The 15,390-nt window shown below is 35.0% G+C and overlaps 1 protein-coding gene across 1 annotated transcript in view; it reads right to left on the bottom strand.

Annotated features, from left to right (window-relative positions):
- LOC102803403 (MAM and LDL-receptor class A domain-containing protein 1-like) overlaps positions 1 to 15,059 on the bottom strand; it is a 37,890-nt gene extending 22,831 nt beyond the window's left edge. Inside the window, exons 1-13 of the mRNA XM_085495415.1 lie at positions 15,005 to 15,059; positions 10,213 to 10,353; positions 5,073 to 5,338; positions 4,547 to 4,754; positions 3,934 to 4,092; positions 3,442 to 3,539; positions 3,035 to 3,205; positions 2,195 to 2,288; positions 1,843 to 2,022; positions 1,537 to 1,701; positions 1,139 to 1,392; positions 965 to 1,049; positions 562 to 684 (exon numbers count right to left, since the gene is read on the bottom strand). Of these exons, the coding sequence (XP_085351541.1) occupies positions 562 to 684; positions 965 to 1,049; positions 1,139 to 1,392; positions 1,537 to 1,701; positions 1,843 to 2,022; positions 2,195 to 2,288; positions 3,035 to 3,205; positions 3,442 to 3,539; positions 3,934 to 4,092; positions 4,547 to 4,754; positions 5,073 to 5,338; positions 10,213 to 10,353; positions 15,005 to 15,059 (1,999 nt within the window). The remainder of the gene's footprint in view (positions 1 to 561; positions 685 to 964; positions 1,050 to 1,138; positions 1,393 to 1,536; positions 1,702 to 1,842; positions 2,023 to 2,194; positions 2,289 to 3,034; positions 3,206 to 3,441; positions 3,540 to 3,933; positions 4,093 to 4,546; positions 4,755 to 5,072; positions 5,339 to 10,212; positions 10,354 to 15,004) is intronic.
- Positions 15,060 to 15,390: the final 331 nt, after the last annotated feature.

The raw sequence follows: 15,390 nt of genomic DNA, 5'->3' as shown, positions 1-15,390 counted from the left end.
AGCCTTAAGAATGTGTCTTTATATCAGGAAAAGACAGACATGCACACATTTAGGCCATATAATGCCCTAAGTATCTATTCAAAATAGCGAACCATTTTTTGAAAATATTATAACGTATTTAATAACTAGCATATTTACTCAATTAGTTGTTCATGTGTTAAAAATATAAGTATGTAGTCAATGCGATTTGATGTTTATATGCGATTATTTTGATGATACATCTCGAATTCGGCAAGGCAATGGTTGCCCGCAAAAAACAATTCCGTTCAGCTTCAGAGAAACATTCGGCGTAACGTATGGACTAACATAAAATTTACACATAAAAGTGGAAAATATAAACCATTCAACATAGGGTATTCGAACCATATGACGGTGATGCATATCATATTCGAGTTCAATGTGTTCATAGATGTAGTTTCAATTGATAAATATATAGCGCACTTCAGACGCATACAAAAATGTTCACCATACAATATATTACCACACATATATGTTGTATTATATTGGTGTATGGCGTAATTATATACACGAGCTTAGTAACCCATATACGTGAGTGATTACCGCAATGTTGTTCATCTGAGGAGTCCATACAGTCATCTACAAAATTACACACTTTCTTTTTGTCAATACAGTACCCATCAGAACAGCGGAATTCTTCCTCTGTGCACACTCTGTTAATTACAACTAAAAAGATATATTTAATAGTATACATGATATATATGATATGATATATTTTGATTGTATTTGAATTACTAAATACGTCATTCGTTACAATTTAGTAAGTTAATTTAATGAACATGCTCAACATGCTCAAAAATTTTACATATTTTCGGTATGCATAATAATAATCATTACATCCTCATGAACATGGTAAAATGTGCATATTGTACTTTCACGATATGGCAGCAAACGTCATGTTAAACTACATATATTATAGTTATAACATGTATGCTATATGACATACCTGGCGGTGCACAGTCTATAAATACCACATCATCTATACATATATCATATAACACGTAATAACCACGAGTAGCTTGTATGGCCACCTATGTAAGAAAATCATAACAATAAGTACGACAAGAATTTAAATATGTGAGCTACGTAACATAGTATTAATTTGTTCAAATCACAGTACCTGAAAGCGTTCTCCGATTCCTATGAAGACCAATGCGCGTTGCCATTCATTGGAGACTACGTCAATTAATACAAATTTCAGGTTCATTTCACTTTCATAAATTGTGAATACTTTCAGTAAACCAGAAGTGCTACTACCCACATGGTACCAGAATTCCAGATGGCAATTGGGACCAGACTGTCCAATCACTGGTGTTGTTATTTGTGTTTTTGTGTTTCTTTCTCCGGGGGAGTTGTCAGCGAATATGTAAAAACCTAAGATAAAATATATAGATAAAGTCCGTTAATGCTGATGTGAAAGACGTTGATGTTTACCGATCAGTGTTTCTCAAGTGCCATAAATTATAATTATTAATAAGAAATATGAATTCCAGTCTGACATTATGAATACTAATGTACCATCGGGAGTTGTCGTTGTATGGTCAACATGTGGCCGAAAATCCTCAGCTGAACGACCTTGTTGTATTTCCCATCGAAATTGTGGAATCTCGTGCAATTCACGCGGCGAGGCAAACACGCCATTCCATCCACATGCACCACTTTCGAAATCACAGCTGTACTGCACTGTAAAATGGCAAAATTGTGTTGTCAGTTTCAAAGGAATATAACAAGTGTAAAGTCAACGCGTTATGCAATAAAGAATACTTAGTATAGTTAATATGGTTGGAGATATATGTGATTAATGTTCATTCTGGTGAATCTCACTACAGCGAGTTGCTTCCTCTTCACCATTCAAACAGTCATCACGGAAGTTGCACACCAGTTCTGGAGCAATGCATTCGTTATCCAATGTACAGTAGAACTCGTTGTCATTGCACGAAGGGTGGAATGTCATTGGTGAACGAATTGGTGGAGGCGATTTTCTTGGTGCGTTGGGCAATTCGCCTGCAGAAAACAAATTAACAATTATAAACAAAGTCACACATAAACCACACTGCACCACACTACTATACACTGCGCTATGTCACATCACGATGCCACGCCACGACTGTCTCACTGTACCGCACTGCATTGTGCCATGTCTCACAACAATACACAACACTGTCTTGAAACTTACCAATAGAACTAAAAACACAGGTAGCAGTGAATGTTACATCATCAATAGCTATGTTTCCATTTCTAACGTCACCTGTTGTTGCTTCAATAACAACCTAAACACACAGAATATCAGCATGTGTTAAATGAATGTAAAATTAGATTAGAACTGCAATAACAATATATTCATACGTATTACATGTTGGATATGTATATGTATAATTGCAGGCGTCCTCACTAGATGCATATGTTAAGTATACATATTCTGTTTTACGAGATGCATGGCTTCAATTGATTCTTTCACATGACTATCACGAATACAATGTGAGGTGATTGTATTTGTAACCCAAATAAAAATAGATGAAAATAAACCTATAAAAGAAAGGAAACCTAATTTATATGGTGTAAGTATTATGACGACTTATTATTAGATGGATATAATAGACTGTAAAATAGAAACCTTAATGCATATGGACTTTACGAACATGCAAGGCAGAAGACCATGAATAAAATGGTGTGCATCCTTTGGTGACTTGCACAAGAATTATAAAAAGTCAGTTGTTCACAAGAACTACTACTACTATTACATTGCAACCGTACAACGTTTTAAATTGATGAATTTGTCCAAAAAAGTGTTGGTTGACAGTATTTGTACAATGTATACCTAGCTTTGAATATTTTACAGAGCATTTCCACACATGTAAAGCTTGCTCATCCGTCGGACGGTTATGCATAAATTATATTTGCCCAAAACTACATCGAAATGCTTTTGAGTTTTAACATAGAACGTTCTACAAATTGTTACTCGTGATTCGATTTCGTGAATTGTGTATACATATGTGATAACTATGATTTTTCCTACCTGGAAATCGACAGCGACATCAAAAACAATTTTGCCTTTGTCCCAGAATGGTCCATTATATCCATTCTTCTGCCATACACGAGTTTGTCCCTGTGTTTCTCCGTTATAGATGCGAGTATATATATTCAGATGACCAAAATGGCGGTTAAACATGTAATAGTAAAAACGCATCTAATGTAAATAAGAGTATATAACATAGGTCAGAATTCTCAAAATTGTGGTTTTTGCTTCATTTTTGTTTGTATTGAGTTTTACGTGTTTTGCAATTGTCTTCTTCGCCAGATTTGTTCAGTTGCTTTTCCGAAATAATAAAGATTTGTCTATTTCTTAGTGAATACTTTTATTCAAAAAAATTGTACTTATATAATATTTAATGTTTTACATATTGAGGTAATTATATACAGTACCTTGCATAACCCAGACGTTGTGCTTTGCAAAACTGGACTGATGAGCTGAGCTCTGTAACCATATTGATTGGCCATAGCCTCAATTGATGCATAATAACCTGTTTACAATAAATTATAATAATTCACGAAAGAGTACATTAAAATGAAACATATGCATGACATCAACTGAATATATAATACTTCATTACTATACATTGCGCTCTGCAGTGGTGGAACGCTGATGTGACGTCATGATAGCTTATATAGATGACGGCAAAGTTCAAATCGACCACTGAGTTTTGAAATATTCCTCATCTAAAATTACTCAAACTAAAATGATTAATGCATTCGTGTAATACATTTATGTCATAGAATATTTTTGTCACCGGATTTATAAACATTGATCATTACTCAGCCGTCGTTCGTTTTGTTCTTTAATTAATCACAAAATATGTGTCGTATTCAGTAGAATTATTAATGTAAACGACTTGTGATCTATGTTTCGTTTCTGACCTGATGCAATAGCATGTGTGTGGTCATAGCGAGGATCTGAAGCAATTGAATCATACTTGTCATAGCCAAATTTACGGACCCAATCCATCTCGTCGATGCCGTTATCAACTTGTATCCAATCACAAAACCCATTCTGAAAGTCACATTGAATGTAACTGCCTGTGAAAAATGACGAGAGTGATTATTTGTGTCACTGTGCAAGTACACATATTCACATGTAATAAAGTTGTCAATAAAGCAATGTCATGCTGTGTCATTTTATATACAACTAATAATTTTAGAGTAATCGTAATATGTGTGATCATTTTGAAAAAACGACAAATGTACTCGATATAGTTGTGCATATTATATAGTATATCGTAATGATATTTACTATTTTTTTTCCAATTTGTTGTTTTTGGCTGTGGGCTAATAATCTGACTAGAGTAATAATGTTTCACACCCGAGCAGGAAATATCATATATTATATTATATTATATCAATTCCGACTCCTCTCGTAAAAACAAATATTTGTCAGCTTCATTTCATCTGAGTTATCACCACAATTATTCACAATATCACAAACTAAATCTTTAGTTACACAGGCCTATTCAACTTTTGATATACTACTCACCACAGTTCATTTCATCTGAGTTATCTCCGCAATTGTTTACAAGATCACACACTAAATCCTTGTCAATGCAAGCACCATTTCTACACCAAAAATGACTACCAGTGTCACACGATTGAGTAGAATCTGGCCACTCACAATCCACAAATTCAACGTCATCGATTGCCGTTCCTTCGATGTTTGAAGTACAGCCATCCATTACGAACCCGACCTAAGGTATGTGAGTGTTTGTGAATGTATAATTATATAATAGCATATGTTTTGCATGTTACACGACATAGTATAAACATACTGGGTGGTGAAAATATGTCAGTATATAGTACGAGACAACTAACATGTTAAACAACTATATGTAATTTGCTGGTATGTGAACGTTTACTACCAATATGCTACTTTGGATAAATATTCATTTCCATTCCGACATATTCAGACATAGGATCCAATACGATATAGGTAGTGAAAGGTCGTTCTTCATAATTTAACCTATTTATTTGATAACTTGTTTATGGAATTAAATATGATACAATACCTGCCAAGGAGTGGTTTGCTTTCCGATTCCTACTGTAATATTTTCCCATTGATCATCTGTATCACGGGGCAGCCAGAAGGTCGTAGTTGTATCACCTTGCACGATTGACGGTTTTTTTATATTTCTGGTAGAACTGTGCAGCCAAAAGTTTACTTTGCAATCAGATGCAGCAGAAGAAAACACAGGACTCATTAAACTAGCCGTCCATGAATAATTATTCGGTCTCCCGGAATTCATAACGGATTTCCTAAGGTACATATAATGCCCTAAAATGATAGACATATCTATTTGGAGTAATATGTTTTGAACACAGATAATATGCTATACAATGAAACAATGGAATTAGTGGAACAAGTAAATGATTGACCTTCACTGAGTGTACCTATTTATTCATTTCCCCCTACAATTTCCATTTAAAATCGTTCCAAAAATACACGACTATGTTGACCTTTTGCATATTTTTGTTCCAGATTATATAAGGTGTATTTTCTTGACATAATAACATTGTTGACTAAACACTTAATCTAATTCATGGCGATTGTTTTGATAGCTTCGCTTCTACCCCGTATCCCAAGCGTTCAATGGTTACTTTTATTTGAACATATAAACTCATTTTATGGTCCATAGGATTGTTTTGGTTTGTGATCTGAGAACACATGTATTCACATAAAATGCAATTACATGCTTATTATGTATACGGCGTATATAATTTAAATAATTACATTGGCCAAAGATTTGTTCCTACTTGCACTGCAATCACTTATATGAGGCAGAATATTTGCAAGCTTATTGAAATTTTAAAGGGGAGCTGAGGTCTGGCTTTTGTCACTTAGAACATGTAAGACAATTTGTATGTGCTGCGAAATGCTCTAAATATCGAGTATAAAACAGGCTGTGACTTCGCGTTGTGTTATTTCGCGTCTAGAGGGCCAGTCAATGACGTCATCAGTGAACACTGATAATTGAAACCATTCATCCTAGTACGTCAATACCATAGAAGTGCTACTAAGAAAGACTTTGTTTACTGACAATTTAAAAGTTGAAACATGGTGAGATGTTGTGCGTATAAATGCCATAACGATTCATGTTATATTTTTACCGAAATCCCAAATCAAATTTCAAGAGGATGGTTGCGAGAAATCGGCGAAGGACTAACCTGAAAATGAAGACACGTATAGCGTTCTACCTATAGTACACAGTGAGTAAATAAATATTGCCCGAGTTAAAGATAAATTAGAAATACGCTAACATCACTTGAACTACAGTACTCATTTCGCCCAACTTCCCTCTTTTTGATCGACCGCTTATCGCTTAATTTCCGACCGCACGGTACTTTACGACATGAAGAACGACCGAATTTTTATCGTTTGTTCCTCTCGTTCGCTTATTGAAAACACCGACCGCTCGCTCAAACACTAATCACTGTCACATGCGTGTTCGAAATGGTGGTTTTAATGATACAGTTTGGGAATACAACGAGTATTTAACTATTATTACAATCTGAACGACTCTTCGTATTGTTCGCGAACGCAATTTGAACTGTGTCCAATATTAAATAACTTGAGTTCAGTGCGTGACTCGGGGGTCAAACTTTGGTCAACACACACTAGACGCAATGATCCTGGGACCCGCCGTAGGCGGCAGTATTTTCATGCGAGGTCAATTTTGGATCAGCAGGTCATTCTTAAACGCGTAATTCGGACTGAATCGAGAATCAATTTTGGGTGCCAGAAATCAATCAAAGACGCTTATTAAGGTGTAATTTGCGCCGTCAAGACAAAGTTCAGGTTAATAAAACAAGTTCGACGACGTTTTCCCGTTTTGTTGAAAAAAGTGGAGATAAATTGACATGCACAAAAATTGTGACTTGGATAACGCATGCAATGCAGAGTCATGGACATTGTCTACAGTACACGTACATGCACCTTTCGATGACGTAGATTATTTTGCCAGCCAGCAGAGCACGTACAGACAGTGTACTATAGGTAAGAGTTCGTGCCCTTTACCACAAATTTAAATATATTCTTAACAATTGCATTACCTCTAAACTCTGCACACCATGCTATGATTATTCAATGCTTTGAACTAAACGACTTCATCGCTTAACAAAGCCTATTGTCAAGATTTATTGGCACATGATGTCATAAATCCGGGAATCCAATATTCAAATATAAACGTGACGTCTCATTGCGGTCATGGCAGCATGTATCGCCAAACATTGCATCGTACATAAATGATGACAGCGATTTACTAGGCCTATGACCTGTGAACTTGTACGATTTTTGTGATGCGCACAGTGCGACTAGTAACAATTACCTAAACTACCGATCCTACACGGTCACCGTTGTCACAATGCATCTCAATTTAGCATCTAAAGCCAAAAAATAGGGCCGATATGTGTGAATACATGTACATTAATAGTCTGGTCTACGCAGCCAGCAATAATGAAATTGCAAGGATGGCATTGGCAAAAAGATGACCTCGGATGTATAGTCTCTGTCCATTGATGTAATGTTATAGTGTATATGAAGTATGTGATCATGATTAATCTTCATGATCATTTGTGACCACGTCATTGATTATTTGGCATAGGCTACCACACACTGTATAATATTGAGAAGAAGGTCATACAATAATTGCATTTCGTTCACCACATGAATTGGCATGGCTGTTTGTACCCATTCTTACATTTTCATGGCGATTGTCAGGCCCATTACAATTTTCTTGTGATTCAGACTGACTTTTGTCACATGCAAGAAACAGCAAGGGCAGCAATGTATCCATCAGAAATGCTCTTATCATGCTTGTGATGTTGCTATCGTAGGTAAATGGCCACAGCAGGAATGTACATAATTGTTATTTATTAGGCATAAACTGATAGGGACCAATTTCTTTTATTTTTATGGAAATGAGTTACTTTTTTCTAAAATGAACAAAAGTTGATATTAATATTATCATGTCAAAAATTAATTGTTTAAAATGATTGTATTTGATATAGACTGAACATGTTGAGAAAAAATAAATCTGAAATAATAATAAAATCCCTGCCTAACTACCCAATATTTTTTACCCTAATACTGGAAACGCCTATTTTTTTTCTATTGGCCACATAATGTACAAACTGGTCCACGCATTTACATTCCATGTTTCTGGTTTGATATTGACTCATTTGCAGTCCTGTCATTTGTGAAACTAGGATTTTACTTCCTATAGCATGTGTGTGGGTTGTTGTTGCTGCAATATACATATAGTATTTGCGGCAATATGACTATTACCAAAACAAGGTAATGCTTTCAGCATTCTCTCGCCAGTCGTTTACAATGTGCCTTAGGACTTAATAATGGAAAGTCCAATCATTTCCAAAGCTTTATCTATTTCAACAATGTTCTGACTATTGAAGACACCTCTACTCAACTTGTTTATTGTTGGTTAAGATAAAAAATAAAAACATTATTATTTCATTGTTCATTACATACGTTTATTCTATTCGCGCTATCTTTACATGGTTGTCTTCCAACTAGTAATGCTAGTGATGTCTAATAACAACTTGCCAAATTACAATCGAGTGGTGGGTGGGTCACAGTTAAGTACAAATAAGCCATTCACTTCCAAAGAACAAATATAATCATTCTTTCCGATCAAGTACTTTAACCTCCCCCTCTTGATTCAAATGACATAACCAGAAGACTTAAGACATCACCTACTTCCTATAACACGCAACACCATATTCACATAATTGTTCATACATGTATACATTGTCACTGTAAAATCAATTCCATAAATTTACCATTGGCTCCAGCAAATCATTTGCCCATTTAACTATAGCCTCCTTTGTAATCCATCTAATACTTTTGTCCTGTGTTTCAATTACACAACGGTAGTCAAAAATGTCAGCTTCTATTATATGAACACTCTGGAAAACACAATCCTATTATGAAGGTCACGTACATTTATATTGCGCTGGTCCCGCTAACTCTGGACGTCAGCATTGCCGCGTAGTAAGTTTTGCAGTCACTCAGTTGTCGCAGCGTATCGACTTTTCCTTCTTTGCGCATGTTCTACGTTATCGTTCTCTTAAAATATCCCAGTCATTTATGTTCAATCAAGGTCTTGACAATAATACACGACCGCGGCCAGCTGGCGTCATGAAATCTATGCATTAAAGTCGGGCGAACTGCGGCCGTTTGATTTCCTATTCTCCCAAAAAGCTTGCGATTGGTAAGAATGGTTATTAATATATTGCCCGATGCTCTTTATTTTTTTTTATTTTTCAAGGTAAGAAATGGATACTTGGAATTGACATTTCACCGGGACAACTCTAGTTCGTTTATAGTTTGGCGATGACAAATAACAAATATATAATAAATAGAATTTGTTTAATCATTTGAAGTTTCACCCCTTCAAATTACTGAACATGATCCCCATGAATTACGGTCAATTTTTGTACTGTCTCGGCTTGTATGACAGAAGTCGACAACAACGCATCCTAAATGCGGCATTAAGAAACCAGCGACGATTGACATTACAAACAAATTATTACCGGGATACTGTCGATATGCATTTCAAACAATCGAAATTATTATCGAAAGTCGACAAAAATAGTTATACAAACACATCGTGAAGAGTCAACAATCAGGAAAGAAACCCCAGAATTTACACCGATGTACTTTCCAATTCAGACAATCATACCGTAATTGCCGTCTCAATCAAATCTAGGTTAAAGGGCAAATTGCTTGCATATAATTATATATAGTTAAAAACTAAATATATTTGAATTTTTTGTTTTTTGTTTGAATTTCAACGTTTGTGGAAACCAATAGAATAAGTACGTGTATACAATAGCGATATGTTCATTACTGACGTCATCACCTAGCGCCCCTATAGGCGAAATGACGCCAGGCAAAGAGGACGTTGTCGTCAACTTCACAATCCGTTTTATACCCGATATTTAGGGCATTTCGCAGCATATAAAAGTTGTTTGTATCGCCAGAATTCTTCCATAGATCTTAAATTTCATGTACGTAGTGACAAAAGCCAGACCTCTGCTCCCCTTTAGTTCTTAATCATAGATATCATTTTTTTCAGAAACCAAAACACTTTTGTATACAATCAAGATGGATGTCTGTATTTTGTTACTTACCATCAGTGTTGTTGAATCCGCCAACATATCTGGGAGCTAATTCAGTGCTACCTTGTAATCTGACCCAATCACAACCATCGCCAATGGTATCTTCATACCACCCGCATTGGCTATTCTCAAAATCACATGTATTTGCTGTGACTACAAGATAATAGTAGTAATAACAGTTAATATATTTTTGGCATTAGACATTTTTATTGTATTTTGAGTGAAGCACAGCACCAATCTGACAGTCTTATTGTCTTAGTTAATAATATCGTGAACAGTGCAATAAACTTCGATGTGCTTAGCTTTATTCGAGACAAGCAGTGGGGTCTATTGTGGAATGAATATATCCACAATTTATGCGGGAAGGTAAAAATACCTGATATCAAAACAAATAAAAACTACACAATGAAATACATTTCTGTGTTGTATTCAATGATTAGTGGGCGGCATCATTTCATTTGGTAAGGGCAATATAAAAAAACTTTAAAAGCAAGTCAATACCATACCAGTACTATAATGTCTTAAGTCTTAACGACATGAGATGACTTATGAAGAAGTCTCTGTTCGGGGGTAATATTGCACAGGGCAATCAGAACAAAGATCTATAGAGATACTGCATACAGTTCTAAACACGACGAGAATAAACTCTCAACCAATGCCCAAGCCTATACACAGGTCTTGGTTCTTGTGTCACTTGATGTGACTTTAGTCATGTCTTGTGTCGTTTCAGGTAATACTATCTTGATCAGTTGTGATGTTGTATACTGCATCTAGTAAAACAGTGTATATATCTCACTTGTACAGTATATTGGTATATCAGTGATGTCTTTATCTTGATATAGTTCCCGGATATATAGCCCACTGTGCTTGTATACTGAAATCATGAGCTAGATACGTAAGACTTCGAACGAATATGAACTTATAAACAGCAATGCGTATAGTTCTCAATTAGCTAACACCGAAAAACCAATCAGCCCATTTTAAAAGATCCAATAAGTTATGATATATTTATTAGCTCGAGCTGGCTTCATTATATCACGAAACAAAGTTCAGTCCTACCACACTACTACATTTTCAGCAGACGGGAGTCAAATATATCAGAGATTCTCCAAAGACTACTTCAACAAACTTTTCTTCATTAATGTCACAATACAGTGAAATGACTTTTCTATTTTCTTTTATGAAAACACATGATAACTTACAATTCAAAAGAGTGGTAAACTACAGATACTACTGCTGTCATGAACAAATCTCGTTTGCAATATCATTTTACAGAGCGAGAACTCTTCTTTGATATACGACCGACTCAAAATAAAATGTTTGGGTGGCTGCCATCAACTTCCTCTCGATTTGGGGGTAATAAACTTGATACATATATAGATCATAATTTAGTTCTACTTTTCATTTTTGTTTCACTACTCATGGTTCCTATTACTTTATTTATACTTCTTCTCACTAAAAAGGGTCTCTTATTTCTGCTATCAATTTTTAAAGGGAATTCCCCCTGACTATGCTTTGCAGTCAAACAAAATGAGTGATACAATTCCATTGTAAGTGTTGATATCGTATCAAGCTTTATGCGTCAGTGAATGAAGATCATGTTTTGAAAGAACTTACTATTAACAAGTGAAAATAATCAACTCGCTTACAAACATGGGTGTAAAAACAACTTAGACAGTTGATCCACATATTATTCATTATATCTTACTTGTCGTGAAAAATAATTTAGTTGTTTATTTTGTTAAGTTGCACCATGCAGTTTGTGTCGGTAAATATTTGAGTAATTGTGTCACTAGTCTGAAATACACCTAAAAGTATGTGAAAGTATTCTCTTTGTCTATATGAGCAATCACATAGGTGATTGCTGCCCAAATTGTACTTAATTCAGTCGCTACGACCACACTCATCTCTCGTGAATACGCAAGAATGCAGTGATTTCACGGTAACACGATGCATCCAATAATGCACCTTTGCGAGGTATTTTAAAGGTAGACAGTTTGAGTACAGTTGGACACGTTAGAGTGGACGGTAAGAGCGGAGACCTCGAGATTGGTGACAGCTGAATTGAGTCGAAGACTGAGTGGACGACAGGACAGTTCAGTACGCTCACTACTCTGCGTTCATATATAAAATATCACCTATCTTATTCCCTGAAGGTACTCTCAAAGCCAAGCAACATACCCCAAATTCAACCAACACATTTTCCTCTAACGACGAACCACATCCAATCCCAACCTGACAGCAAACAGCCCTGCGCCCCCATTAACAATTGTACAGCTGCTTTGTTGTTAACAATTTCTAATATAACTCTAACTTGTGTTTTCAATCGCTATTTAACTGTTCATTTCATTTGCTGGGTAATAGCATATGAGATGAGTGTGTTCACTCCCAGTTGTTTTGTGAATAAAATACACTATGTAGATAACTATGCAGAATTGTGCATGATTGTTTACCTGGCTGCGTGGGGAAAAGTATTTTTTTTAACTATTAGAGTACGTATGTACGTAATAGGCGCTAAGTATCTATGTACCATGAGAATGGAGAGATTGATGGTTTGTTGTAATTGATTCACTTCAAGAAACTCAAATAATTATATAAATGTTTCCAATAAAAACGCATCACAACATGTATCTTCGTGTTGGATTCTCCATAAAAATGCATCAGAGACACGCTGTTGCATTTGATTTTGTCGACAGTGAATACAGATTTATAGTGAGAATTCTGCCAAGGTCACATATAATGCTCAAACGACAGATGACTTACTAAACCTTAGCTTACAAAGATGCAACTGACCTGGACACGTATTTTAGCTCACTCGTATACGGTTTTCCGTTCTCTGCTTAGTATGCAATCAACAGGGTAGTCTCTACTAGTGACATCCTGTTTTGCTGATTGGAATATATTTAACATGGTGTAAATATTTAAGATTGGGAGAAAGGAAAACGAGACATAAATTCAATATTTTAACAAATGATTATGAAACACTTTCTGTATCGTTTACCCAAGTTTGGGTAAACACGTCGTACACGTACATACTATACTGAATGACAGAATAAAGACAAATGATTTAATTTGTATACTGATATGTTGACCATCCAGCTTTATTCAAACCTGTGTATTTTATAAGCAGTGTGCGTTAAATAATTGCAATCGAAGAATAAACAAATATTCTTGCTGTAGAATTTGTATTCCAAGCTTTTCTCTGCGTTTTTATAGAGTCAAATATATGTACTAAATAGAAGTACACTATGTCAATTGATCAGTGTACAATTTACTATGCCGTAGTGGCACTTATCATATATCACGCATCGATGACGAGGAACTGGCCTATCAGTTCTAACACGATTAAATTAAATTAATTAAAGCTGTAATTAAGCTAAAATTATTGTTTTTGAATGGTTGTTTTAAAATTCTAAAACAAAAATTGATATGCCTGACTAATATTTAAATTATACTTCTCTGTATGTAACCTTTACCAATCTAAAATTGTCAAGAAAATTAACGCTAAGGGGAAATCGCAAACTGATTGTTTCTATGTAAACAAGTTTGGGTCATGTATTTTTAGTACTTTTACTAATTCCTCTTGTTATACTAGTTAGCCGGGTACATCATTTATCTTACGAACACGATAATTGTACTTCCAATGATGTACGTCTTGGTCATCTCCAATCTGTTGACTCTTGTGTACCACCTGCATCGCTAGACGCTGGTTCCACCATTGACCCTAATGACTTTGTTCTTTGGCTCAAGCGTTGTTTTGACCGTGGTCAATGATGAAACACATGCTGCTGCATTTAATCTGAATTTCAATATACTACAGATGTTACATTTTTACCAGAAAATATTATACTTATTTCAATGTTGTCCAGATTTCAGAAATCGCTGTTGACACGAAAGTTATCGCCATTAGTGAAATTTTAATTGAAACGATGTATACGATTTAAAAATACGTAATTATGTATTACACTCGCATTTTGGTTTGTTTTATTATAAATGTACACCCCAAAACATATTATATTTCCCAAAACATAAAATAAATCAGTCTGATTATTGCTACACAAATTGGCATATACAGCTACAACTATACCTTCACAATCACCGTTATGATGACAGCAAATCCTATCTCACCTATGCGAAGTCAATATTGCATTTCTTTATATGTTTCTATTGAGAAAAACTGTGAACAATTTCAAAATGTGGGAGATGAAATTATAAAAATATTTGGTAAACACAAGTCGTTTTTGAATAAAACATAAAATCCCCACTGAATCAAGTGTTTGATTTGAAAACAGCTTTGGGTTGCATAAACACGTCTGCAGATTGACAAAAATTGGACAAGCCTGTTAATGACAGTTTCTGAAAACAGGGAGCTGTTTCGAACATGTAAGTAAAATAAGCAATGTGCATTGTCGTCATATGGCAACATAATTATATATGAGTTTTAATAGGTGTTAGCATCGAAATTTCATTTTAAACAGACATTTTATTTTTAAAGTACCTTCCGATATCCAGCATGTATGTTGATAATGTCGACAGCAGAATAATTCTATAAGTTTCCATCTTAGAGTTGATTATTGAGTTGGACTTGAATTGGCTAGTTTGTGATTCGACAACGTTATATAAACAACATTATTTGGATGAAATACAAAACAAACACCGAGGGAAGAAGAAATCAATTCCAAAGTAAAAAAATCCCACCGCTTGGTGAATTGTAAAATAATAGTAATTGTTATATGAGGTTAAATATCAACAAATGATTTGTACATAGTTGGTAGCCAATATACACTCATAAAAAATCACTTACCTGTGTGCAAGGAGCCAGAAATAAACATGATTGCAAGAAAATATGCATACTCCATGTCGAAGGAGTCGTTGAATTACAGCCTCAGTTTTCCCCGCATGCGATCGTTGTGTCACTATATATGCACCTCTCTGTTGTGTAGTTCCCTTGACATCGACGTATAGAAAACCGTGCTAGTAAAACATAAGTTCGCCTGGACAAATGTCTTTTCAAATAAATTAAATGAAATAAACGGTACGCTAAATGTCAGTTGAATGCCGGTATGAATCTTCACTCGACCTTTTAATAACGTATTATATGTATGTACACACAATTAATGTAAATGCTAATAGATTACTTTATTTTTCATATCGTATACAGAAACGCTTTCATTATTGCCAATTTCATAT

The sequence above is a fragment of the Saccoglossus kowalevskii genome, chromosome 21 (genome assembly GCF_978046115.1).
Source record: "Saccoglossus kowalevskii chromosome 21, keSacKowa6.1, whole genome shotgun sequence".
Classification (NCBI taxonomy): domain Eukaryota; kingdom Metazoa; phylum Hemichordata; class Enteropneusta; family Harrimaniidae; genus Saccoglossus; species Saccoglossus kowalevskii.
This window is presented reverse-complemented; position numbering and strand designations above follow the sequence as displayed.